Genomic DNA, 27,244 nt, shown 5'->3' with positions numbered 1-27,244 from the left:
TCCTCCCTCTTTTGGCCCCTGCTGGGGATGATTCTGGTTTGATTTCCACCTTCCTCTCGTTCAAATGCTAACACCTTCTCAGTCTGGAGAGCACCGTCTGCTCTGGAACTGAGCAAGCTTCAGCTGTGGAGTCTCTTGTGTCATGGGCCGGGCGCACAGCCACGCAGATGGGGTCTCTGGCCACGGCCATGGGCGCTCAGGGTGGGGGTGGGGGTGGGGTAGATGTGGGGTGGGGGCTCGGCTCTGGACGTGAGCTCCACCATGCTCCTGGGACAGACACGGGCCGTCGCCAGCACCCACCGTGGGCCGTCCTCCTGGGTCCTGGGCTGGTCGTGGCTGCTCCCAAGCCAACTGTCCTTGGCCCATCAGCCTGGACTGTGTGATTCCCTAGTCAAGGTCATCTGAAGCTGGAAAACGGAGCAGAGCAGCTCATTAAATCACCGACTGGGAACTCATTTGTTTTGGGGAGTTTGCTGCGTTTATGGAGCCAAAACCCGCCCCCGTCCCCACCCCGCGGGCCCCATTCTGATTTTCTTGGCAGTTCTCAGTGAATGCCACGATCACATTCCGATAAGTATAAGCAAAGCGTCTCTCCAGTGCCACCCTGCTCTCTCTTTAAGGCTGAGATCCCAGCATGCTTTTATTTCTGTGTAAAGTATACAGTAAGCAGTTTGGCGTCAGAATTCACTTTTGGCTCACAAACAGAATCACTTTGGTGGGGAGGTGAGGGGCAAATGCAAGGTAAGCAAGCCGTCCTAGTTTGCTTATTGGGATCTTTTTTTTTTTTTTTTTTTTTTTTAAACTCTGGAGAAAACTGCTTCAGCGCTGGGGTTTAGCTGTCCTGTGGCCACAGTGGGGAAAAGGAGGAGGATTTCACCCCATTTTCCCATTTTGCACTCTGTGTTCCTGTCGATTTTGTTTTGGAAGGATGCTACCTCTTTCATTCCAGTCCTTTTAAGGGCTGCTCTCTAACCAGGCCTGGCCATGACTAACCCTGGTGTGGACAGGGCAGGCTTGGCGGTGAGCACAGTCAAGTGAGTCAGCGGGCGGCCCGGTCCCGGCGTGCGGAGCTCCAGCGGCTCGGCAAGGCTGCCCTTCCAGCTCACCGCTGGGATCGGGGTCACAACTCCCCAGATGCCGAGCCGGCCCGCCCTGTGTGGGGGGCAAGCGGAGAAATGTTCACAGGTCTCCAGAAGCCCGTTTTCTGGGTGGTTACTTGGCGGGGTTGTACCAGACGGGGCCCAGGAATTTTCCCAGAGGCTTTACTTGGACACTTGATGGTGACAGTAGAGTTTGGTCGACCATGGCTCCCAGCAGCCCTCTTGGCATTTTGGTGCCCTCCTCTATTTTCCCGGATATACATTAGTCATTCCAAAATATTACGGACCTGTCGTCTTCCCCCACAGCTCACCGTAAATAAACACGAGTCTCTCGGGCCCGTCCAGCAGAGGCACCTAACTGGGCTGCGGCAGCTGTCACGTGAATGGTGTACCCGATCTCTTAGTTATTCTCAGGTTTAAGGTGCAGCTGGGGGCGTTCTCTCCTTAGACTGTGTTTGGGTGAAACCATTCGTGACCTGGAAGGGTGTTAGGCATGGCGTTGATGCGGCGGGGTGCTAGGAGATGCGGTACTGGCCTTGCAGTCATGTCTCGGTTTCCTGGGAGCCTTGAGTGGTCTCCCAACTCAAACCGTGCCTCAGTTTCCCCACCTGGAAATTGAGTCTAAAAAATGTAATTCGTGGGGTGCTTTTTTTTTTCTTTTTTAAATGAGTATATGTTAGGAGTCTTGTGGTTGTAAGAGTTGGAGGAAATTCAACTCGAACTGGCTTCAACAAAAGGGTGATTATTGTTCCCAGAACTGGAAGGCTTGGGCGGGGCTGGCCTCAGGTGCAGAGATGACCACGGGCAGTGCCAGGCTTGCATCCTGCCAGCTCACCACCAAGCAGAGAAGGAGCTGAAGGCTAGGGGCCAATGCTTGGTGACACCGAGGAGCCTGGCTGGCCCACTGCCATAGAGGGGCGGTCTGTGCCGATTGGCCGGGCTTGGGTCATGTGTTGACCCCACAGTGACACCCTCGGTGAGAAATAGGGTGTGTTTGTCAGAAGAAGGGGTCATGCGTGCTGGGCCCGCGGAAGCAGCAGACGCTCCACTAGAAAGCCACAGCGCTCCTGTGTGCCCCTCATCCCCCTCCTGGCTGTCTTCTCCCTCACTGTTTGGGGTGGATCTGTGGCTAGTTTCTCCTCCAAATTATTTTTTCTCTAGCAAGCTTCTTGCCTTGCCCCTGGATCTAGGGGTTCGTGGACCTCCCGGTTGTAACGAGCAGGCAGGGGTGAGTTTGAAAAAGGAGATGGTGGTACCAGCTCCCCCTGCACAGCCTGCCACCCCCACGTTAGTGGAGGGTCTTCAAAAGGCAGCATCAGGCACAGGCAGACAAAGGCGTATGGTCGTGAGTCGGTCGCAGTTCTGCCTTGACCTGATTTAAATGTGGCATTAACGTGCTCTTTTTCTACAAACGCAACCAGAATTCACACGTCCTCCACATTTAAGCCCAGACAAGGAAGTAGGGTGAAATGAATGTGGACCCTCCACTCGGCCTCAGGTCCCAAATGACGGGTGACTCATTCTGAAACCAGAAAATCACAGGGCCCCTCAATCTGCAGCAATTGCACACCGAAAGGAAAAAGACGGGTGCCCTAGTCCCTGTAGTCAAAGAAGCGTTCACTCGATGCTCGCTGTGTCCCAGATGTCTCATCGAGGTCTGAAAGGATAGTCCTCTCTTTCTGGAGTCACTTGCAACAGTAGCTTAGTAAACAGACCCCAGGCACGAAAATGAATTGTTTGAACTTCTCGTTTGAAAAATAGGGTTTAGCTTTTGTTTTTTTGGCCTATGGAAAAAGTAGGCACCAACCACGTGGCCTGACCTTCAAAACCTATTCTTTTCTTAAATCGCAGCAAGAACTTGGAATGAAGGGGATGACACTGACTTTGAACTTAACAGGTCAGCTGGGAGTTCAGGGGTGCCTGGAAGTTTGGAACCCCGGCTTTGCTTTTTTTTTTTCTTTAATTAAAAAAAATTTTTTTAATGTTCATTTATTTTGGGGAGAGACTTAGAACGAGAGCAGGGGAGGGGCAGAGAGAGAGGGAGACAGAGAATCTGAAGCAGGATCCAGGCTCTGAAGTGACAGCACAGAGCCTGACGCGGGGCTCGAACCCATGAACCGTGAGATCATAACCTGAGCTGAAGTCAAAATGCTCCACTGACTGAGCCACCCAGGTGCCCCCCCAGCTTTGTGTTTTGTTTTGTTTTGTTTTGTTTTTTGTTTTGTTTTGTTTTGTTTTGTTTTGTTGTTTTTGAAGCCTCCGTTGAAATGAAATGGAGCCCTGGCCTCATTTCTGGCTCCTCTTGGAAAGCCGGAGCCAACCCCAGGGCTCGCAGAGTTTCCCGATTGGGGTGAGCCACGGATTAGCCATTGGGAGGTTGCGGTCTGAACCCCCCGACCCTTGATGGACTGCTCCTGAACAGCTCTGTGACCCTGGGCAAATCATCGCTTCTCCACCAGTGGGAGGACATCAGGATGCCCGGCTCTCGGGTTGTCAGAAACACGAGCATCGGTGTCTGAGCCCTTCAGCATGTGTCACACGGGCACTGAAAAGAAAGCCTGGCCAAGGTGGAGAGCGGAGCGAGGAGCTGGGCTGGGGGGCACTTTGTGCTTGGGTACCCCCGCCCCCGGCTGCAGGTTTCTGTGCAGCCAGCCCGGTTCTCTGTTGATTTGTAAAACGTATCAGTGGGGTGAGTGAGCATGTGTGTGTGGTGGAGGGGCAGTGGGAAGGGAGGGAGGAGAGGACTAGGCGGCCAGCCCCACGATTGTAGAGGTGTGGGAGTGCCAAGTTTCCAGATAGGCTTAACTAGTATAAGGAACTTCCCAGGGGGGAAGAGAAACCTTCTGAATTCACCCTCATGCTGCTCAGTAAGACAAAGGAAGAGGCACCCCAAATACTCAGCCCTTGGACACCCTGTTGTTGTGGCCAGGTGCCGTTTGCCTCTCGAAAATCTGCTCCAAGGCCAGCCAATGGCACGCGGTCCTTCCCCTATTTCCTAGGTAACCAGCAAGGGCATCTTCCTCCTCCTCCTTCCCCGAATGGTCTTGTTAGGGCCTTCTTCTCCCCTTCCCCCTTTCTATGGTCTGTCCTCGTTTTGATTCCTGGAATGTAGAACACAGAGGGCAACTCAGAGGATCCTTGAATTTGTGAAGTCAAAGACTGTTGGGAGGTCATGCCTGCCATTTCCCTGAAAAGCACTTCATTTACCAAATATTAATCAGATTAGAATGTACATCATCCTGGGCAAGTTGATGGATTATTGCTGTTATTTAAGAAAATCAGAATGTCAGAGCATTGGGGAAGCCCACGGATCTGGCCAGAGTTGTCATCTGGAGGGGGAGAGGTTGACGTCCTTGGTTGTGGAGAGTCCTCCGGCCTCTCCTCTGCACGCACACTGCCGTACGACCAAAACTGCCGTCCAAAACTGCCTCCAGAATTCTTTCCCTCCTCCTGAACTGAAACTCTGTCCCCTTTAAGCATTACCTCCACATCCTCCCTCCCTGCGGCAGCTATCATGTTCCTCTTCCTGTCTCTGTGAATCTGACTACTCCAGGTAGTTCACGTCAGTGGGATCACAACGGCGTTTGTCCTTTTGCGACCGCCTTATTTCGCTTACGTCACGTCCTCAGGGTTCATCCATGTTGTCACATGTATCGGGATTTCCTTTTTCAGGCTGAGCAATATTCCGTTTTTTTTGGCACACTGCATTTTGCTTATCCAGTTGCTTCCCCACTTTTGGCCACTGTGAATAGTGCAGTGTCCACGAGTGTGCAAATCCTCTTCTGCTTTGGGGGCTTTTGGGGAAGTGACAGAGGCCGAGGGGGGCTGGGGCAAAGGAGATGGAGATTCGGGTTCCCACGCCCAGCTGCTCAGCCTCACAGGGACGTTCCTCGACTCCCAGAGGCTCCAGACTCCAGTTGTGTAAAGGGGTCGCACCGCCCCCCAGGCTGGGACGCTGGAGCCTTCTAGATTATGGGCCACGGTGCCCGATGCGGGAACTGTAGCCACACGGGTGCTCCTTGCCAGCTCGTGGCCGGTGGGCAGTGCGGGGAGAGGAGCTCACAGCCGTGGGGGCAGAGGCCCACCTCCTCAATCCCTCTGTATATCAGTTTGCCCTTCTGTAAAATGCAGAGATCGGCCAGATCAGCCTTGCCCCAGCTGCGGGGTTTGGGGATGGTTCTGGGTGAGTTGGAGCAGTGAGAAGATTCTCGTTGAGATCAGCTCCAGGGGAGCCTGGCGTTAGTGTCCTTCACACCTCCCTTTTCCAGCACACGCAGCAGGCCTTGCTCCTTTCGTGTGTGTGTTTTCACACCTGCTTTCTGTTGACACTGGCTTGAGGCTTATAGTAGTAATGAAAACGTGTTTTCGTTTGAAAATATTTTCAAACTTAGAAAAGTTTGGAAAAAGAAATAGTATAAAGATCACCTGTTTACCTTTTGTCCAGTTTCATCTTTTAACACATTCTGGCCCATTTGCTTTCCTATTGGTTTTCCCTCTCCCTGCCCCTCCGCCCCACACTTGCTTTCTGGATAAGTTGCACCCATCACGTCCCTTCCCTCCTGTCGGTGTCAGCACGCGTTTGCCAAGGATAACGCGTTTGCCAAGGATAGCGCGTTCGCTTTGGTGAGCGCCGTGCAGCTGTCCGCCTCAGTGGAGTTTTCTGCTGTCTGCGGTTCAGCTTGTCCGTTGACCTAATAACATCCTCCAGAGCGTCTTTCCCCCACCAGTAGAACATCTAGTCTAGGGTCAGGTAGTGCCTTTAATTGACGTGCCTCCCTGGCCTTCGTCAGGCTGGAGCGTTTTCCCACAGCCTTCTCTTTTACGACATTGACCTCTCTGAAGAACGCAGGACCTCTCCCTCCTTTGCTTTACTAAAACGTTCCTCATTCTGTCTTTGATGTTTTCTTTGTGATAAGATGAAGGTTATGCATTCCGGGCATAGGTGGTGGCATGTCCTTCCCCGTGTGTCCCATCTAGAGGCACATGATGTCCTTTTGACCCCTCCCGGGTGACGTGAATATCGGTCACCTGGCTAAGGTATCTCCCGGTCTCTCCACCGTATAATTGCTTTCCCTCTTCTTTTAAAATTTTTTTTTTTTCAACGTTTATTTATTTTTGGGACAGAGAGAGACAGAGCATGCACGGGGGAGGGGCAGAGAGAGAGGGAGACACAGAATCGGAAACAGGCTCCAGGCTCTGAGCCATCAGCCCAGAGCCTGAAGCGGGGCTCGAACTCACGGACCGCGAGATCGTGACCTGGCTGAAGTCGGACCCTTAACCGACTGCGCCACCCAGGCGCCCCTGCTTTCCCTCTTCTTGATGACTAATTAGCAACCCGTGGGGAGCTACTTAGAGATAATGCAGATTAATCCTGTGCCTCATTAAAGTGCCCCCCTGGGATTTGTTCCTCATTGATGATACTTGCCTGAGCCACTCTTTACCCGCATGGTGACAAAATGTTGATTTTCCAACGTCAGCACTCTCTCCACGTTTAAAGATCAGCCTTCAGCATTCCGCTGTAAGGGAGAGCCCTCCCTTCTCCCCGTTTCTTTATTTATCTCTTCTTGGCACAGGCCATGGATTCCAGTTTTTAGTGGTTTGTGTTTCGTTACTGATTTAATTAATTTGATGCTCAAATTGTCCTAGATTTGGCCATTGGGAACCCTTCTGACCTGGCTGCTGTGTCCTTGTGATACAGTCCCCTCGTTTCTTTTGAGCAGCCTTTATGCCTTCTGGCGTGACAATTTAACCAGGTTCATCTTGTACCTACGCTGCCCATCCCCAGGATGAACCCTTTCTCTGCAAAGCCCTGGTTCCTCTCCATGGGCAGTGGTGTTAGAGACCAAAATCTGGGTCCCAGATGTGCTGATGGCTCCCATGGTGCTTTGCTTTTTGGCTCTTTCAGTGGACAGAGCTAGAAAATAGACGCGTGTATAAACACAAAATACACATTTCCTCACGCATGCATATGCATACGTACAAACGCGTATGCATGTGTGTATTTTAGAAATCGTGGATTCATACCAACACCTCTAATATTCATACCGATGCAGATCAGTACCCAGAAGGCTCTTTCTTGGCCTCTCCCGTTCCAGATCTGTGTGTCACTTCTTCAGCTGGAGCCTTGCCTCCCAACAGCATCAACACGTTTGTTTGCTCAGTCCTAGAATACATCTAAAAAAGTTTCAGTTTGTTTATTGTGTAATAAACAAGAGTTCAGGATGGTTTGCAACTCCCCCTCCCCCCTCAGATGCTTCACCCATCTCCCAACTGAGGGCATAGAGTCACGTATCGTGTTTATAGCTATTCACATTAATCTGCCTCCCCTTTTTTCCTTCCCCTCCGTCAGGGTAGATATGGTATGTATTTGAAAAAAATTGGGGGTCCTATTTTTTTTTTTTTAATCTTCTCGGTTTAGGGTTCTTCCTTCCCATTTTTTACTGATTTAATTTCTATGGAAAAAATATATGGACTGTGAACAAAAGTGTGCAAAAAGGTTTGTTCAGGAAGGGTGCCTTCCATATTCTTTCCACCCATTCCCCTACCTCTGGTAGATAACCACCTTGGATTATTTTCTGGGATATCCTTCCCGTATTTCATTTTGTAAGAAGAAGCCGATTTATATATGTTTTCTTGCTCTCCCTTCTCTCTTGCACGCAGGGTAGCATGCTGTATATGCTTGCTCTTCTCTCCCGTGTCAGTACAGCGGTGTTCCTCATTCCGGTTTGCAGCTGCCCTGTGTGTATGTGTGCGTGTGTGTGTGGACAAGTTTATTCAACCGATCTTTATGCTTGGACATTTAGGTAGTTTCCAATATTTTGCAACTACAGATAATACTTCAGTGAACCCTCTCGTGCGTGTGCATTTTCATATTGTTAGGGGTGTATCTTCCAGATAAATCCCTGCAAGTGGGGTTGCTCAATCGAAGAGTATTGATAGTGACTGAAAGTTTCCTTTTAAAATGCATTGAAGTCAAAAGAAGAAAAATGAGGTCAAATACGGTGATTAGGTAGGTGACAAATGGGACGGGCAACACATAGATGTGGCACACATCGTAGAGGCAGGCAAATGACTGAAGTTGGAGCAGAGCTGAGCTGGGTTATTGTCATGGTCCCTTTACATTCTGAAACAGAAACCTGGATGGGATGGGGGCTCCTGCTATATTATAGAACGGTCAGGTGGAGCTCCCCGAGAACTCGTCATCAGAGCCTGAGTCCTGGCCTCAGTGAGTGTCAGTGGAAATCCGTGCATGCATGCCCCCTGATCCGCTCTCCTTGGTGGCAACAGCATGGTGCGTGTGCCCTGGGAGGGGAGCGAGGCTGTGCCCAGGCAGGCCTGTGTCTGCAGAGAGACGTGGGCCCCGGAGGGTTGATAGAACTATGCCCGATGATCTGTTCTGGCATAAAAGAGAGGTTCACTTTGACACTGAATCACCAGGAAAGGAAAGGCCAAACCTTTCTCATCCTCTTTTAAAGATGGCTGTAGAATCCATGAAAAAAAATTTTTTTTAATGTTTATTTCCTCTTGAGAGAGAGAGAGAGCTACAGAGCATGAGTGGGGGAGGGGCAGCGAGGGGGAGACAAAGAATCTGAAGCAGGCTCCAGGCTCTGAGCTGTCAGCATGGGGCTTGAACCCGTGAACCAAGAGATCGTGACCTGAGCCAAAGTCAGACGCTTAACCGACTGAGCCACCCAGGCGCCCCACGTAGATTCCATTTTAGAATGGTGAGAATGTGGAGAGACCGTCTCCCCAAAAACCTATTACCCACCCCTCTTTTGCCCACTTGGCATTTTGCATGCAGTTGCAGGGAGTTGACAGACCCTCGGTAAGAATCACAGCTTTTGGGGGTTGTCTGGATAAGATGGTTAAAAAGCAGCAGTGGAGGAGCGGGGACCTGTGTTGGCGTTGGAAGGACTGTGGTACATTCGTCAAGAGAGTTAACCTCAGCCCAGCGGCTCGCTCCACAGCTGTGCTGGCTGCAGGAGGGTCAGGAGGCTGGGGACAGCTGTGGGAGCCAGGGTGACAGAACCAGAGTTCGGAACCATCGTTGCGCGTGGAGCGGAGAGGCCCTCGTGGGCCGGTCCCGCGCGAGGACGTGACCTGGGAGCCGAGAGGGCAGCAGTCCTGGCTTCTGCCGCTGCCTTTCTAGCTGTGTTAATTGTCACTGTGCTTCTGGGTTCCGTTTCCTCATGTTCAGTACCCGGGACCAAACCAGTGGTTTTCAGCAGTTCTGTGTGAAGCTCCACAGAGTTCCAGAAGGGAGCTTCAGGGGCAGGAGGGAACCCATAGTCAGAGACGTCTGGGAGCCCACCCACCCTTTACCTGGAGCGGCTCTGGTCCCATCTGCTCATCGTGGTGCTGTGCCATGGGGAATTGTCATTCAAAATTATTGTGCAACTCCTTAACTAAATTTGGTGAGCACGAGACAGGCTTATCTTTCGCTGCTCCTCTGCTCCAGAGTTCCCAGCGTCCAGGGAGATGAAACAACCCAGAAGGAATTACCACGTCAGAGCAGCGTATTCTCTAGAGTGAGGGGCTAGGGATCGGCCCCGTAACCTCAGGGAGTCCTCGGAGCCGAGTTCCGCCCCGTCAGCTGGGCTGGGAGGCACAGGAGCTTGCAGCGGTACAGGAGGCGTGTCACGGGTCCCAGGGTCGAAGCCAGAGGCTGGCACCACAGCCAGCCTGCTAGTATTCAGATGTTTTCGCTGGCATGCTCTATCAGGAACACAGAACAGTCAAGTAGATCTGCGATTTCAGCACGCGTCTTCCAAACACAGATCCGTTTGTTGTAAGTTGCACGTATTTGTATTGCCGTGTTAACGTTATAAACAACATAAACGGGACATGTTTTTTAAAGGTGAGAATAATTAAAAATATAAGGTGTCTGCCCCACAGCAGGGAGGTGGGGCTCATTGGGAGGCCACTGAAGGAGGTTGGTGGGGGGGAAGGCGCAGACGCAGGAGGGCGCGGTGGTTCTCAGCCCCCAGTCTGTGCCGCCGCCTGCTCTTGGCGGCGGCCCTGGCTGCTCGGACTCCTGCTGACTCGATAGCTCCCTGTGAATCGACTCCCTTTCTTCCCCTTACATTTCGCCCCCTCTTAAGTGGTGATAGCCGCGGTGAAAGAACAGGTTCTCTGTGTGGTTAGAATTTTCTTCCCGTGCACGTGAAAATAAACACAGAACTACGCAAACAAACTGTCCGGACACCACTTGAAAATCGTGGGTTGGCCCCCGCGTCTGTGGTGGGGGCGGCCCCGTGGGAGGCTCCGGTCTGCAGTGTCTGACTCCGGGCCACACTGAGAAGGAGGGGCTAGCGGTCGGGGCCCATGTGGACCGGTGAGGGATGCCCTCGTCCACGTCCGAGGACCATGGCAGGTGCAGCCGTGCCCGAGGGGGTCCCAGAGGGTGGTGGGCACGGGATGTCTCCCATGAGAACACGGTGCAGGCCCAGGGCAGACTGGGTGTGGCTCTGGGTCACCCGCTCCACGTTGTGGCGGCCGTGTGTGCATCGCTGCCGGCCCTGTGTGCAGCCAGAGCCTCGTCCCCCTGTCCGTCCCATCACTGAGCGCTTCCCCTGTGGTCGCAGGCCCTGGGCCCGACCCCAGAGGTCCAGTGGAGAGCAAGACAGACAAGGCAGCTGTTCTTACGAAGCCCCCATTCGAGTGGGGGAAAGCAGACGGCAAGCAAGCAAACGGATACACAGAATATAGAAAATCCCGGCAGTTACAAATGCCAAGAAGTAAAATTGAGACGGGGCAGAGGGGACACATTCATGCAGAAGAATGCCACGTAATTGATGGATGCTACTGCCTGCTCCAGGAGCTGGAACATGGTAACTCCCCCTCCTCAGCTGTGGGCTGCGCTTAATGACTCACTCGCACTGAGTGTTGCGTGGAAGGAGGAGGGCAGGTACCTCTCCGGTGGGGACGTGTGACCAGCGTCAGCTCCGTCAGGTGGTGTAGACGGCACATAGGCGGACACGGCGTTGTGTTGGGAGCCCGTACCCTCGCTGCAGCGGGGTGAGAAGGGCACGTCTCCTGCGTGGGCTTCCTCCCGGAACCTGCAAGCCTAGTCTAGTGATGAGAAAACACCAGACCCAGGTTGGGGGACGTTCCGCAAAATACCTGACCAGTTCTGTCTCCTCAAAGCTGTAAGGTCACCAGAGGCAAGGAAGTCAAACACTTGGTCACAGCCAGGAGGAGCCCAAGGGGACGTGGTGACTGGATACAACCTGGTACCCTAGATGGGATCCTGGAACAGAAAGTGGACAGGAGGGAAGAACTAAGGAAGTATGAATGAAATACGGATTTTAGATAATAATAAAGTGGTAAAGGAAAAACAGGTGTAGAGGGTGTCGGAGAAGACCTCTCTGAGGTTGGTGGCATTGGAGCTGGGCCTCGAAGGATGTGATTGGGTCAGGCCAGGGTAGGGAAGACCGGAGGTGAAAGCGTCCCGGGCAGAGGAAGCAGCCGTGTAACGATCCTGGGCAGAAACAAGCTTGGGCCCCTCAAGAGCGTGGAAGAAGCTGTCAGCACAGCTGGAGAGGCGTGAGGCAGAGGAGGCCAGGCAGTGAGGTCAGAGGTGGACAGGGGCCAGGCCGTGCGAGGCCTCGACGCCGTGGAAGGCGTTTGGATTTCATCCCGAGTGTGATGGGAAGGCGGCAGAGAGTTCTGAACAGAAGGGCGACATGAGCTAATTTCCACTTGAAATAACTTGAGTCTGTGTGGAGAACAAACTGGGGGTGAAGGGAGGCGGTGGCCAGGTGGGAGGCCCTTGTGCCGGTCCAGGGAAAGACCATGGCTGGCAAGGGCTGCCAGAGTCCTGGGCGCGCTCTGGCCCCTCAAGAAACAAGTGCAGGTTCACGCGTCAGCGTCCTTTCCCTCCTCCGTCTCCTGAAGATGGGGGTTGACCTGAACTCTGGGTTCCAAGAACCAGCTGTTTGAAGGTCCACACCTCATGTCAAAGACCCCCATGACACGGACACCTTACAGCCCACAGCTAACCATCTCTAATTCAAGATGTTTTCCTCTCCTGGTTCATATCTCTTTCGGAAAATAAACAATGGACGCCGTGCTTCAGTCGGTTGCTTCAGGTTGCCCTTATTTAATTGGGAAAAATACAGTGAGGTTTCTAACCTCTCCCTGCCTTCTGGAAGTTGTTGGGGGGAAAAGGAAAACGAAAGCTTCAGGCGCGTCAGAGCCTTTTGTACAGTGTAAACAGTTTCAGAATATTCTCAGTGAATCGGGTTATGATTTATTAACCACATATCATTTTTCTTGTGCTGCCTCCCCTCCTTTGGGAAGGAAGTGTGGTATCAGTGGAGTAGAAGAAGTGTCTTAAAAAACACCTTGACATTGAATAAGCTACTGCAATTTGTGCTTTTTTGGGGGGCGGGGTGTCAAAGTCAGGGTCACGCTTCTTGGCATTGCCGGGATGAGACCGGAGAGGGGTTCTGGCCTCTGTCTTATTTGTCCCGGCCTGTTGCCGATGTTCCCTTCACTGCCGGCGAGCCCTTACTGGGCGTGTTAGGAGCCGTCCCCTCGGGCTTGGTCTGCGGCCCGGCTGTGTCTGTAATCTAGGTCCGTGAAGCTGTCTGGGCTCATCCCGGTCTCTGTGTTTGCTCCTAGAGATAGAGATGGTGATCATGGAGCGCAGCAAGATCCCGGAGCTGGCGGCCAGCACGTCCGTGCAGGAACAGAACACCACGGACGAGGAGAAGAGCGCCGCCACGGGCTTGGAGAGCGTGCAGTGGAGCAGGTGCTGCCTGTCGTGCCCCACTCGGGCTGGTGCTGCTGGTGGGGCGCCTGCCAGTCGGGGTGGGGGGTGCTGCTCCGTCGCTGGGGCGAGGACGTAGGCTGAGCGATGAGGGGGGCTGCCTCGGCCGGGGTGCCCCCCGGAGGTAACCGGGGGCCTCTTCCCGCCACCCGCGTGGCGCCTTCTCCTCCGCAAAGTCATCCTGCTTCCTTCCTGCTCCTCCAGCCCCCCGGCCACCACAGGCACAGCCCCTCTCGAGAGGCCACAGGAACGAAGCTGCCACTCAACCCTGTAGCGCTCACCCCTTGGAAAGGGGAAGACTGAGACATGGCGCCCCCCCCCCCCCCCCCCCCCCCCCCCCCCGCTGCCAAGTGCTTTGGGGCTGTGCCCTGTCCTAAAGGGTGTGGACCACCCATGGCCGTGCCCTGCCGCTCCCAGGAGGGAGCCCCTTGGGAGCCGCGTTTGGATCTCCCTGGCTCACTCGTTCACCGCCGTGCTACCCTGCTGCCTGTGGGGCGTGCCCTCGTGGCTCAGCCAGCGTGATTTAATGCTGCTGTCCACCTTCGACTTTTCCCCTGATTTTTCATTTCACTGATGGCCCGCGGCAGCGAAATCCTCTTAAACCGTGGAGATGCCACATTTCCAGGAAACTTGCTGCAGCACCGCCCCTTCCAGAAGGAGACAGGGTGTAAGCTTGCTCTCAAAGTGTGCAGCGAACTGTTGCGAGGGCTTCTTCGTTTCAGAGTTACTTCCTTAACAGGTGGCCCCCCGGGCTGACCCCCACACTGACCTGATCCTCCTTCAGGGTTCATAAACACACGGCACATCAGCCTACAGAGCACTCCCTTCCTGGCCTCTCGGGCCGGAGCGGCTGAAACACACACACCATCCTCTTTATTCGTCCAGCTTGAAGCAGAGAGTTGAAGCACACTAATTTTTTCCTCCACATCCCTTGGCTTGGCAAATGTTTCAGTTATCTAACAGACAGGATTAATTTCTATCAGATGCACAAGGGGGCCATTTTTACTTTGGTTTCAACAAAAAACCCTGGAGTGTGGTGCAGGCTATCAGTTGTTGGAACTCACAGAGACCTTTTTGATTTTGCTTGGCAGCAAAAAACATAACTCCTGGAGCTCTGAAAATGAAGGGAATCATTCTCAACACAGAAAGGGACGGGAAAACAACCTTCAGTTTCTTGGCACAGCATTAGTTAGGATAGGAATGATTGGAAAAACCACAAATGACTAGTGGGGGGGGGGGTGGTGCATAAGCAAACGGGGGAGCGTCGGCTTGATAGAATATCAGCTGCTGCTTTTAAGTGAATACTGTCAGGATATGTTGGGTTCCTTAGGATCTAATAAATGGAAACAGAGCGCATATTTGACATAGTGTGGTAATAGCATAGCTTCGCTAAACGGAAGAAAATAAGCATGTATTCTTTAAAAAAAAAAAAAGACGACAGACCACATTGTTATGTTTTGAATGTTCGGTTGAGATTTCTTTCTTTTTTTGTTTTTTCCTGATTTTTAGTGAAGAGAGGGGTTTTCTTAGAGTCGATGGAGATTGTTTCGTAACTTTCTGTGACTTTAACTGACATCTTTTACCACGTGGCTTGTAATGCAAGCTGAGCCTGGTGCCTCGAGTTGGGCCCACGTGCAAGCTTGCGGCCGCGGGAACCCTTGGGTCAGGGCTGTGCTTTGCACTGAGACCCAATCCGAGGGGAGACTGGAGCAGGTCGATAGTTGCCTTCTCCTTTGCAAAGGTATCGAGTTGTTGCTTGTCAGAAACACTGCCACGGACTTCTCCCCTCCCGGTTCCGGGCACTGAGCAGGGAGGAGGGCGCTCCGGGGGAGGGAGGGAGCGGACTGTTCTCCTTGACATGAATCGCATCTTGACATTGGCCCACTTGTCTGAAGAAACAGTGGAGTACAAAGCAGAACTGTTCTACTCCTCGTATATCGTGGGCCTGTGTCCGCATTCGGTGTTAAATACAGGCCTGAGAAGCTGAAAAATGTTTTAAAAAAGTTTTTTTTTTCTTTTCTTAAAAAAAAAAAATGTTAAAAAAAATTACAAAAGTAATACACATTCAGAAAATGTGAAAACATTTTGAAAAAACGTATGAAGAAGGGCAAGAGGTCTCCGTGATGCCAGTCTCGAAGGCAGCTGTCCTAACGTCCTGGTTATCTCCTGCCAGTCGTTTTTCATTGCCCGTTTAGTGGGAACTGTGCCCTCCGTGCCCCCAGTACTTACACTTTGCCATTTTCTTTCTTTCCATCCAGTACCTAACGCCAGGCATCTTTTTCACTGTGCTGCACTCTCAGCAAACACAATGCAAATGGCCACACGACACTTCATCTTCCTAGAAGATGTTATGTCCCCCCGGCCCTCCCTCTGTTCCTGGGCATTTGGTTATGTGTATTGCTCCCAAACGAAAATATAATCCACATTCCGAGCGGCTGGTTTACAAGAAAACGTTTTATCCTGCTCTCAAGTTTGGAAGCGTTATTGCCAGGAACTTACAGAAACCCAAATCCGCACATGGCAAGACTATTCAGGCATCTGAAAGGTGCCGGATCTGGGCCGGGGAGGGTCTGGGGCCCTGGAGAAGCAGCCTGGACTTAATTGTCCCCTTCTAAAAAGGGTTCTTCCTTCAATTTCCGAGTGTCCGGTGTTCCTTTGAAATGTTGCCACAAGAACATCTTCACTCCTTTCTCTTTGGCCTTTTCCAGTTAAATATTTTATTTTGAATCACCGGTATGTTTATGGGATTCAGATTTTTTTTTTTTTTAAGTCTAAAAGGTTAGGCAGTGAAGCGTCTCCCCGTGTGTCTGCCACACCTCTTCACTGCCCCCTACACAGTGGTGTTGACGGTGGCTGTGTGATCTTCTAGGAGCTACGTGTGCTCCGTCATTCACCAAGGTGCTCTGTTTTCCTGGCTTCGGCCTGGCATCCGGAGAGGCGGCCACCGTTGGTCACAGGCTCAGAGCCCCCTGCCTGTGCGGCCATATCTGTGCGTGTTCTGTCATCCTTGTGATGAACATCCTTGTTCTATCTCTCCAGACCAGGCTCTTCCCCTGGAAGGGCAGCATTTGGGGTGTGCGGTTTGTGGTATTTCCACTAAGCATCAGAGTTGAGACCTCACATCGCTTCTTGCCCGTCAGAGAGAGTCTGTCCAAGAAATTGCTGGGCCAGCACCTGCCAAAGCGAGCTCGTGGAGAAAGTGCCCTTGGAAAACACAAAACAGGGATCCTCTGTCCGCTGCTCCACGCGAGGACGCTTGGCCCTGGAGCACCCGGGCCTGTGTTCAAGGCCCTTCGTGGTTTCACTTGAACCCTCACCAGAACCCTGTGAGGGTTTAATCCCTACTTTCCCGATGGGCAAACAGACAGGTTTTAGGTAGCTGACCCAAGGGTTTGCAGCTAGGAGAGGCTGAATCCGAATTGGAACCCAGGCAGTCTGGCTCCGGGGCCCACGTTCTGAAATTGTTCGGACTTGCTGGTGCTCTGTCTGGTGTTGTCTGTCTCCCTCGCCGCTCCCTGTTCTTCCTTCGCTCCTCACTCGTCTCAGCGATGATGTGGTCCATCTGTTCGCCGGCATGGGAGTGCCCCAGGAGCAGGGCTTTGCGTCGTTTACCCCCATTGTCTCGAACAGCTGGGGCATGACTGTTGTGTGCTAAGGGGTCTGGTCCTCTGTCACTTTCCCCTGGAGATAGCTTCCCACGGGCAGAGCCCGTCCCCCACGCCTGGTGTTGGCCGCGGCACTCAGGGCTCGCCGCGTGCTGGTGGGAGAGAAGTGGTCACCGTGTGCGCCAGGAGGCTCATGCGCGCCCCTCCTCTTTTCCAGACCCTTCCTAGATATGGTGTACCACGCCCTGGACAGCCCGGATGACGACTACCACGCACTGTTTGTGCTCTGCCTCCTCTATGCCATGTCTCATAACAAAGGTAAGCCTTCTCACCTCGCCCGCCTTCCTGGCATCCCCCTCCTCTGCCTCGTGGAACAAAAAAAAGAAAGCCGCTCTCCTTGAGGGATGCCCTTTCTGGTTTTGGCAGACTCCCCCGAAACTTCTCTTCAGCCTCGTCAGAATTTCTCGGGTGCTTTTGCACAGACCAAAGCCACAGGAATTGGTTACTCAGGCAATATGGCGGGTGGGAGGAAGGGTACAAGTGAGCGTCTAACCTGGTATGACTATCTTCACACTGTGGTTTTCTTTCGACCCCTCGCTTTTACAACTGGCTGAGCACCCGACCTCTTTTCCTAACATCAGAACTGAAATCAGTCAAATTGTGATCTTGGTTTTGCTATTTATAATAGCTGAAGTTCTTGCTCTGGGTTGAGGGCTAAAATAGACTCTGGGCAGATTGGGTGGAATTGTAGGTTTCCTTTCTGAAGAAAGGTGTGGTTCTCTGGCTTCCCCCATTGAGGTGGAGTGGTCAGGATCAGAGTCCTGTGGAACTGACAGATCTGGTTAGGATTCATTCATTCACTTCCTCCCTGGGGACGGCCTCTGGTGTACCCCCCACCTGGCTTGACACCGGTAGGTTCTGAAACCTCCACATCAGAATCTCTGCAAAGAAATCAAGAACATTCTTTCTGGCCTCTGCCAGGAGCTGGGCTTGGCGTAGAGGAGACTTGGTAGCAGGTGACGTTTTAGGAGGTTTTTCATAAGCTAATTGGGAAGTGTGGAGGTGGATGTGGGTTTTACTAAGACAGCCTATGCCTAGAAACGTTTAAGAAGCCCTCGACATAGTAAATATTTACTCTTAAATCTTTAACCCTGATAAATAAGTGGACTAGTGGCAAAAATATATACGATTAAAAAAAAAAAGCCTCCCCTCCCATCTCTGTCCTCCACCCTCTTCTTCAAGGCAGTTCGTGTTAGCAGTTTCTTGCGTGTCTCTTTAGAGATCTCCATGCAGACCCAAGTACGAGCGTATAGGATTTTATTTCTACGACTGCCCCCCACTGAACCATAAATAAGGTGTCCCTAATTGTCCATACCCTGTTTTTCTGACATCGTCATGTATCCACGCATCATGTTCCTAGGGAACTGCCTTGTTCTTTTTGATCGTCATGTCTGTGCATCATTTATTCTGCCATCATCCCCTTATTGAACAGCACCGAAACTCCTTCCAGGCTTTTCTCACCGTGGAGAGGACCCACCGTGATGGCTCTTGTCATGTGTAAGTCATTGTGCACCCGGCAAGAGACCTCTAAGAGGCGCCCAGCAGGCTCGGAATCCTGCTGACATATCCTCCCATCTTGCTCGCTCCCGTGGCTTCTGCGATCCCCTCCAGCCCCTGGCGTGGTGAGTGGCACGCAGGAGCCCTCAGTTTCTGGGCGGAGGCAGAACTCCATGAGACCGACCTACTCCCGCCCAGGTGCCGCCCACCGCTCCCCGGCACCTGACTTCTGTGCCCTCTGCAGTCTGAGCTCCTGCCCGCTGCATGCTGGAGACTCCTACTCAGGTGTTTCAATGGCACCTGGAACAATGTGTGCTGTTCCCTGAAGTATACCCTGACCTCATCACGCTTCCTGCCGTTTCTGGTTCGGTTCAGATTGCCTACCAGGTTGAAACTACCATGACCTTTAGCTCCTTCCCTCCTTTGATCTAGCATTTAGTCGTCAGCCTTTGTCAGTCCTCCCTCTTCAGCTGTCTGATCAGCAGAATTTAACCAAGTGTGGCTTGGTGCCTGGCTCGAAGCTAGATGCTGCAGGTGAGAGTCAGAGGCACGAGGGCAAGAGAGGTCTGGGCACGTCATTCCAGTGGCCATTATCCCAGCCTCTGCACGGGTCTAACATACGGCCGTTTCGTTATCCGTCCTCCATAGCACTGCCAGGAGATCCTCTGTGACACGGTGTGGACCATGTCCCTCCCGTTCAGAATCCCTTCGTGCCTTCATCTCTCCCTTAAACTCCCCCCTCCTCTTCCTGGCATTTTAAGTATCCAGAGTGCACCCACCATTCCAACTTGATCTGGTTCCTCTGACTTCCCTTCACAGACCTTTGGCTCTAGGTGCAAATTTTTATCTAGTGGTAGAACTCTTTCACAGAGATAAACTTGGGGATACTGACACGGTACTCCCTGAACTCCTTAAAGTTCTGGTTACAAGCAACAGGAACTACTTCTCATTAACTTAAAGCAGTAAAAGGGAAAGTCTATAGGAAGGCCCCTGGGCCAGCTCCCAGGATCCGAGCAGTTGCTGAAAGACAGAGGGAAGGGCAGGAACCAACCAGCTCTGGGGACTTCCTCAAGGCAGATTGTGATTTGGCCCCAGAAGATCCCAGGCTGGGAGTCTGTTTCCATTCAGGTTTCACATTCTTGGGCAAGAGATCTGACTGTTGCAGCTTTTGGTGGTGTGTCTAACTCTGGAACATTCAGTCATGGCTGGGGGTCAGGGTCATATAGCACAGACTTGGCCCCAGGGCCCTGGGACTGGGACTGTTCCCAGAGCAATGAGCTTCTCTGGAAGCCTGGCAGCCATCCCGGTCAGTGCCAACACGCCTACCTGCTCCTGGCCAGTCTTCTACTTTCTTACATTCGTTTGTGTTTCTTCCTGCCATTTTCTCGACCCCAGTGTCCCCACCTGTTGAGATTCTGCTTGCCTGTCAAGGGTCTAGTTGCAAGGAAGTTTTTTCTGATCCCTTCAGGTGATACTCACTTGGGATTTATTAGTCCCATCTAATGTGGCAGGCACATTTTATACATTACTGAATTTGATCTGCCTCAAATTTTGTTAAGGAGTTTTGCATTTATGTTCAAGAGTGATATTTGTTTATGGTCTTATAATTCTTTTGTTTTATTTGCTTTCAGAGTTATGTTTACCTTATGGAATAAATTCAGAACCATTTCCTACTCCTGGATTGTATACAGTTTTTATAGAACTGGTATGATTTCTTCCTTAACTGTTTGGTAGAATCCACCAGTGAATCCATCTGGGCCTAGAGTTTTCTTTGAGGGAAGATTTTTAGCTACTCAGATTCTTCAGTAGATACAGGGCTAATGAAGCTTTATTTGTTCTTCTTGAGTGAACTTTGATAGCTTGTGTCTTTCAAGGAATTTGTCATTACATCTAAATTGTCAAATTTATTGGTATACCCTTGTTCATTATGTTCCTTTATTATCCTTTCAATGTCTGTAGGATCTATAGTAATGTCCCCATTTTAATTCATGGTATTGGTAGTTTAGGTCTTCATTTTCTTTTTCCTGATCAGTTTGGCTAAAGATTTAACAATTTCATACTAATTTTATGGACACTCAAAGAACTGTCTTTTGGTTTCATTGATTTTTCTGTACTCTTCTTCTGTTTTCTGTTTTATTAATTTCTGTTCATTATTTCTTACTGTTAGCTGCTTACTTCAGATTAATTCACTCCTCTTTTTGTAGTTTCTTAAGATGGACCCTGAGATCATTGATTTTTTAAGCTAATCGGTTTTTTTCTTTTTTTGAAAGAATTTAACATATACTGAAATTAACCTTTTTTGTTCGTAGTTGTATGAATTGTAGCACAGGTGTGGGTTTGGTCAATACCACCATAATCAGGATTCATTACAATTCCATCAACCAAAACTTCCCTCATGCTATTCTTCCTTGTCAGTCATACCCTTCCCATGCCACTCCCAGATATTTAACTTTTTTTTTCTTTTGTGATGAGAGTTTAATACTATAAATTTCCCTCTAGGCACTACATTAGGTGTGTGCTTAGGCACGATAAATTTTGATAGGTGTGGTTTGATTTTATTCACTTTAAAATATTTTATAACCTCCCTTTTATTTATTCGTGTCTGTTGTGTCATCTGTGTAAATTCTAGTTATGTTTCTATTAGAGATTTTCCTCCTGGTTTGGTCTCTATTAGAGATTTTTCTGTCCTGGGTCATGGTCAAGTTAGTTGGAATTGGTTTGATCCTTTGGAGGCTTTTCAGCTTTGCTGGTGCTGGTCCAGAACAGCCTTTCGTCTCAGGCTCACTTGGCCCCACTGCTGAGGGAGGCCCTTTCTGAAGAGTGTACCTGGTGGGCCACAGTTGGGTGGTCTTTCCACACTGGCCACTGGGAACACGAACTCTTGTCAGCGTTGTGTGAGCCCCAGATCGTTCCACCTGCTGCGTTCCAGAAAGTCCTTCCCTTCTGTCACATGCATGTACAGAGCAGGACTTAGCTGATGCCTCAGATGGACCGTCTGCAGCTCTCTGGTCCTCCCTCCTGTCGGTTCCAGTCACTTGGCCCCTCTGAGCTCCAACCTCTGCCTTCTCGACAGAGGGAGACTGTGGCCTTTCTTGGGATTTTCTCTTTCTGGGCCAAGGCCTGGAAACTCTTTCCAGACAGTGAACTGGAGCGGTCCCTGGGCCCGCTGCCTTCATCTCCTCCCTCACAGGGTCACCCTCCAGCGCTGCTGCTTGTCCTGTCCAGTGTGTCGTAATCACTGTTTTATGTATTTTGCCTAGTTTTCTAGTTGCTTGAATCAGGAGGCTAAATCCAACCCAGCCTGGCTGAAAGCCATGGCACTTGAAAAAGCTTTATTGTGGTCTAATCGATGTACAATAAACTGCACATATGGAGAGTATACGCTGTGATAAGTTCTGACCTATGTTTGCACCCATGAAACCATCACCACAATCAAGACAGTGTGCATATCCATCACCGCAGACCTCTCCTCCTGCCCCTTGGTCACCGTCCCCCTGCCCGCTCTCACCCCTCTCCCCAAGCAGCACCGAGTTGTTCCTTGTCATCGTAGATGAGTTTGTCCTGCCTAGAATTTTACATAAGTAAAATCGTGCAGTAGGTACTCTTATTTTGTATGGCTTCTTTCACTGGGTGTGATTATTTTGAGATTCGTCACGTCGCTCTGTGTGTCGCCGGTTCGTTTCTTCTGACTGCCGAGTGGCTTGCCTCCGTGTGTTCATCCATTCGTGTGTTAATGGGCACTTGGCTTATTTCCAGTTCTTAAGGGTAAAGTACTAGGAACATTTATGTACAAGTCTTTTATGGACATATATTTGCTTTTTTCTTGGGTAAATACTGAATCATACAATTGGTCTAAGTTTGTTTTTAAACGTTTACTTATTTTGAGAGAGAGAGAGAGAGAGAGAGAGAGAGAGCATGCGAGCAAGCATGCTTAGGGGAGGGGCAGAGAGAGAGGGAAAGAGAGAACCCCGAGCAGACTCCATGATGTTAGCACAGAGCCCGACGTGGGACTCGATCTCAGGAACTCTGAAATCGTGACCTGGGCCAAAACCAAGAGTCAAGACACTTAACTGACTGAGCCACCCCGGCACCCCAGGTTTGTTTGTTTTTAAGAAAAACCGGCACATTTTTTCCCTAAGTAGCTGTATAATTGGCGTTCCATCACCAGTGTATGACGGGTCTTCACACATCCTTGCCAATACTTGTATGACACTCGTTTTGATTTTTGTCATTCTAATAGGTACGTAGCAGTGTCTCATCATGATTTTAATTTGCATTTTCCTAATGCCTAATGATAATGACTTTCTTTCTGTGTGCTTCACTTGCCACTCTGTGTGTCTTCTTTTTTTTTTTTTTTTTAAGTTTTTAACATTTATTTTTGAGAAAGACAGAGACAGGGCGTGAGCAGGGGAGGGGCAGAGAGAGAGAGACACAGAATCAGAAGCAGGCTCCGGGCTGTGAGCACAGAGCTCGACACGGGGCTCGAACTCACACAACCGTGACATCATGACCTGAGCCAAAGTCGGACACCTAACCAACCGAGCCACCCAGGTGCCCCTTTTCTGTGTGTCTTCTTTGGCGAAGTATCATTTCAAATTTTTTTACCGGTTGTTCGTTTTCTTAATTGTTGAGACTTGAGTTTTTGGGTTTTTTTTTAATAATATACGTTCTGGGTCCTTTATCAGATGAGTGTCACAAGGATTTCCTCCCAGTCTGTGACTTGTCTTTTCATCAGCTAACAAGGTCTTGTGAGGAGCAGACCTTTTTAAATTTCCAGGGAGATCCCGTGGCACTTTTTCTATCTCTTTTTCTCTCCATATTTTCCCTTTCATTCTGGACTGCCTGGTCTTTAAAGGCAGAGACCATGTCTGTCCCGATGGCCTACCGTGGTACCCAACTTAATGGCTGGCAGCCTGTCGGCACTCAGCCAAAGTGTGTTGACTGATCGGCTCTCGGCCGTGCGGCGGCTTCGCTGGGCTGCCCTTTCTCTTTCTGGTAGCCCGAGCTCGGGGCCTCAGCAAGGGAGGTGTCGTCTTGGGGGTGGGGATGCCAGGCTCCAGGGGGCCAAGGGGCACTTTGTCTTTCTGGTGGCTGGCTTTCCTGACGGGCTTCCTTCCTGGAGCCGGAGCTGTGTACCTGGGAGGGAGGCGCTCCCTCATCCAATGCTGGGCCCTGGAGGGACCACCCCACCGAGGTCCTGCCTGGGGTGCCTCCCTTTCTTTCTTGAGGCTCCTCCTCTCCCCTTCCTCCTCGACATCGAAGGGGATTTCTTCTTAAAAGAGTGGAAGTGTATAATTGAGGGAATTTAATTCCTTCTTCCATTTCCTGCTGGTGCTATTCATTTATTTCTTCCCTCAGCCTCCCAGCAGAGATCTCGGGAGCCTTATTTATTAGATGCTAGGCACTGTGGTTAATGTTGCAAATGCGGTGGTGAACCAAACACATACTTTCACAGACATGACTGTGGCTGCTGTGGAGGGAGCAGGGCGAGAGGGGTGGGAGGTGACGGCAGTATGACAGGCAAGCGGGGACACACGGCGGTGAGGAGCTTTGATTGTGTTCTGACGCAGTGGGAACTCCGAAGGTTGTTCAGGCAGGAATGCGTTGTGCAATCTACATGGCTTCCGTGTTTACCTTCTTTTGAAAGTGACCGCTTTGTCTCAAATCTCCTTTGGTTCTGAAAGACTGTCAGTCACGACGAATTTGTTCCTGAAGTTACTCAGTTACTTACTTAGGGCACAGCTGTGTGCCGGGCAGCGTGCTCAGCCTGGGGGCCCACAGACTCCAGGCTGACCGAGGCTGGGACCACCGTCCGCTCATCAGGCGGGCGGGCAGCAGGCGAGGGTGGGCAGGGCGCCCCGAGAAAGGGGTGGGCTGGAGCCAGTCTGCGGGCATTGGGTGGGCAGTGACGGTGAACCGCATCCTATGGGCTGGGGTGGGGGGTGCTGAAGGTGGGTTCATCCGGGAACTGATCTGACCTCTGTGCACCCCTTAGAAAGGGTTCACCGTAGTTCAGCCAGAAGATGGACAGAATGGAGAGATAATGGACAGGTGTGGGCAGTGTCGAGGAGGTGAAAGCGAAGGGCTTTGTTGTCATCTCTCAGGTACGTGCCACACACTTCCTGTGTGCGAGGCGTCATTCTGGGCGCTGGAACAATCTGATGAGCCTCCATCAAGTGAATGAGAAGAAATCGGGTCGTGTTGTGTCAGAGAATGCACCAGTGGTGGTGGTGGTGGTGGTGCGGGGGCTACTAGCTAGGGGGGTCAAGGGACGCTGGCCTGAGGAAAAAATATGACAGTGGAGGCCTGAAGGGCGAGAAGTCCCCTCTGCCAGGATCCGGGGCAGGTGTGGTCCAGGCGAAGGGAACAGTGCATGCAAAGGCCGTGATGTAGGCGAGAGCTTGCAGGTTCAAGGAGCAGAAAGTGAGGCCAAGCAGAGCGAGGCACTGACCAGCTGGGTGGGGACCAGATCTCGGAGGGCCTTGAAGGCTATGAAAAGGAATTTAGATTTCATTCCAAGAGCAGTGGGAAACCCTAAAGGATTTTAAGTAGAAGAGTGACATGATCAGATGGACGTCTTTGAAGACCCGTCTGGCTACCGGGTGGAAAGTAGACGAGGCGGGTGAGGGAGAGGGTTGCCGCAGGGGATGTGGGAGGCCCAGTAGGAAGCCACCACACCCGTCCAGGTGAGGGCTAATGTGGGTTGAATCAGCATGTTGGCTGTAGAGATGGAGAAGACTGGAAGGTTTTACGATATGTTTGGAAACTAGAAATAGGACACGCTGATAGAGTCAATGGGACACTCGGGCAACTGTGTGGGGCCATTTACGAAGATGGGGAGACAAGGAGAGGAGCAGGGCTGGGGGAAGGGAGTCCTGCCTTGTTTGGACGGGAGGGAGCACCAAAGGAGGAATCTAGGTGATGCCCGGGTCCCTGACCCTGCCACTGGTGGTCATTTCTAGAATCAGCGAGCGTGGGCCATCGAGCAGGTTTGGAGAGGAAGCTGGACGCTTCATGTGTGGCACCTGGGAGCCCGGTGCCCGGGGGACCCCCAAAGGAAACTGCCTAGTGGGAAGCTGCCATCTGGCTTATGCTCCAGCCCTGGCCTGTGGGCCCAGGGTCTGCATTTGATGGGGGTCTTTTGGCTGTTGGTCAGCTGGTTTTTTGGTTAGGCAGCATGCAGTTAGCCAGTTAGCCGCACTTAACCTTCAGCCTCTCTCTTCTAGATCCATACCTTCCAAGCAGGGCCCCTAATGAAATGGTCTCTCTCCGATAGATTTTTCATCATAAGACAATTTTAACATAAAAGCAATGTTAATAAAAACCAAATGTTAGCTCAGGCCTTCCAGTAAATCATAATAGATGAGATGCTGCACCGAAATGAATACCCCACTGTGGAAAGGGTTGACCGGTTGGAGGAAGGCACTCGTTGTGATTCAATTGGGCCACATAATGAATTCTGGTTCATATCTGTAATAGCAAATGCAGCCGTCTCTCCTTTGTCAGGTCTGCAGAGGCCTGGCCCGAGGGAGGGGGGTGAGTTCTGCAGCTTTCATGTTCTTCAAGGTTTCCCTACTCCACCCACCACCCTCTCGCGCCCTCCATTTATCACTGTTTACCCGAGAGGAATCTTGGGCTTTTGGGTTTTGTTTTATCTTGCTGAGAAGTTACTGGAACACAGATGGGAGGTATGGGAAAGGTTGAGAGGTAACAGGATAAAGGGAGGCTTTCGCCATGCAGAGAGCTGGCAAAACATCATTCTGGATCTCCAGTGACACATAATCAGAACTGGAAGTACATTGGAAATCGGCCCAACATCTGGTTAGCTTTCGAAATAGTGGGTCTATAGTTTTCCAAAGCTGGCAATGCTTGCGTGACTACAGCCAAGGAGACCTCGGCCAAAAGAAAACAAGTTTTTTGCCCATCACTTACCCGGTTCCGTTGTGGTCTCTTTATCCAGAGTTGTCTGTCTCTGTCTTTCTCTGTACCTTTGGTCTGGGTCTTTTCCACCCCGTCCCAGATGGGGGCCATTGCTAAGGAGGAAGAATCCAGAAATCAGAACTTAGAGGGGAAGCTTCTGACGTCATGGAGCCACACCCTTGCCTTCCATTTTGGACTTGCTGGGTCAGTTGGGAGTTCTGTCCCCACCCTCCCCCCAACCCCGTGGTCCCTGGGTGGAAATAATGCAGAGGGAGACCCTTTCTGACTCACTTGGACAGAGAGGGATCTGACCCCAGCGGGGAGGGAACCCAGAAGCGTGTGGTCTGCTGGAAGTCTGAACGTGCTCGCACATCTTCCCAGGCCATGTGAAGTACATCTGGGTTTCTTTGGAATTTCTCTATTGCTCAGCACTTAAGGGTTGAAGCAAATAGGACAGTGTATTATCCACAGTGTTTACTTCAGTCGGAGTTTGGAAATGGCTTGCAGAGGAACTCAGGCTTGCAACAAAATCTGCCTTTTAGTGCCTAAAACCTGTGTGTGTGTGCGTGCGTGTGTGTGTGTGGAGGGGGGGGGGGATGTGTGGGTGTGTGGAGGGGGTGCGTGTCCATGCACACATGTGCGCCGTTTTCCTGTTCACATGCATGTTCTGGTCATACCGTGACATTGGCCTTGTTAATAACAACCCTCAGCCACTAATTGGTTTGAACCCAGAAGAATGAAGCTTTTGAATTGCCACACGGGCCTTGAAAGCCAAGGTCTGGAATGGGATAATTCAGAGTAATGGGGCGGGGGGCGGGGGTGGTGGTTAGAGGCCACGGTGGGAGAAAGAGAGAGATGGGGAGGAAGTGAGGCACCTGGCCCAGGAGGAACTTTGGGGAAGGAACAGAGACGTTCAAAGGGGTTTTTGCAAATTTTTCCATGTGTCGTATGGAGTCGATCCCGTTCTCTGTCTCCCTGTTGGCCGGCAGTAAAATCCACCTCACATAGAGTGTGGGGAAGAGTGCCTTGAGGAGAGGGATCGCCTTGAGTGGCCGGGGGGCAGTGGAGACCACTCCAGAGTAGGCATGAAGGAGCACAACCGAATCACGTCGTCTCCCGCTAGCTGCCGTCCCGGGATCTTGGCGTCCAAGCCTTGCCCGCCCCTTTCCCCCAACGTCTACCTCGTCGCTTCCTTCCAGAGTCCCCACCTCCACCCTCCGCGAGCTCTTGCCCACGCCTTGCAGCTGCTGCCTGTGAAGCTCAAGGCAAATGCTCGCTCCTTCAGGATC

The 27,244-nt window shown here is 51.4% G+C and overlaps 1 protein-coding gene across 11 annotated transcripts in view; it reads left to right on the top strand.

Moving 5' to 3' along the window:
• CLEC16A (C-type lectin domain containing 16A) overlaps positions 1 to 27,244 on the top strand; it is a 203,646-nt gene that overhangs the window by 52,896 nt on the left and 123,506 nt on the right. For all 11 annotated transcript variants that reach the window (XR_007147697.1, XR_007147698.1, XM_047837904.1 and 8 more), the window contains exons 11-12: positions 12,726 to 12,855; positions 16,696 to 16,796. Coding sequence is in view for 9 of the 11 variants with exons in the window: in XM_047837904.1 (XP_047693860.1) it covers positions 12,726 to 12,855; positions 16,696 to 16,796 (231 nt within the window). In the remaining 2 variants the exon portion in view is untranslated. The remainder of the gene's footprint in view (positions 1 to 12,725; positions 12,856 to 16,695; positions 16,797 to 27,244) is intronic.

This window comes from Prionailurus viverrinus, chromosome E3 (genome assembly GCF_022837055.1).
Source record: "Prionailurus viverrinus isolate Anna chromosome E3, UM_Priviv_1.0, whole genome shotgun sequence".
NCBI classification, from domain to species: domain Eukaryota; kingdom Metazoa; phylum Chordata; class Mammalia; order Carnivora; family Felidae; genus Prionailurus; species Prionailurus viverrinus.
The sequence above is the reverse complement of the archived record's forward strand: the minus strand, read 5'-3'. Positions and strand labels throughout refer to the sequence as shown.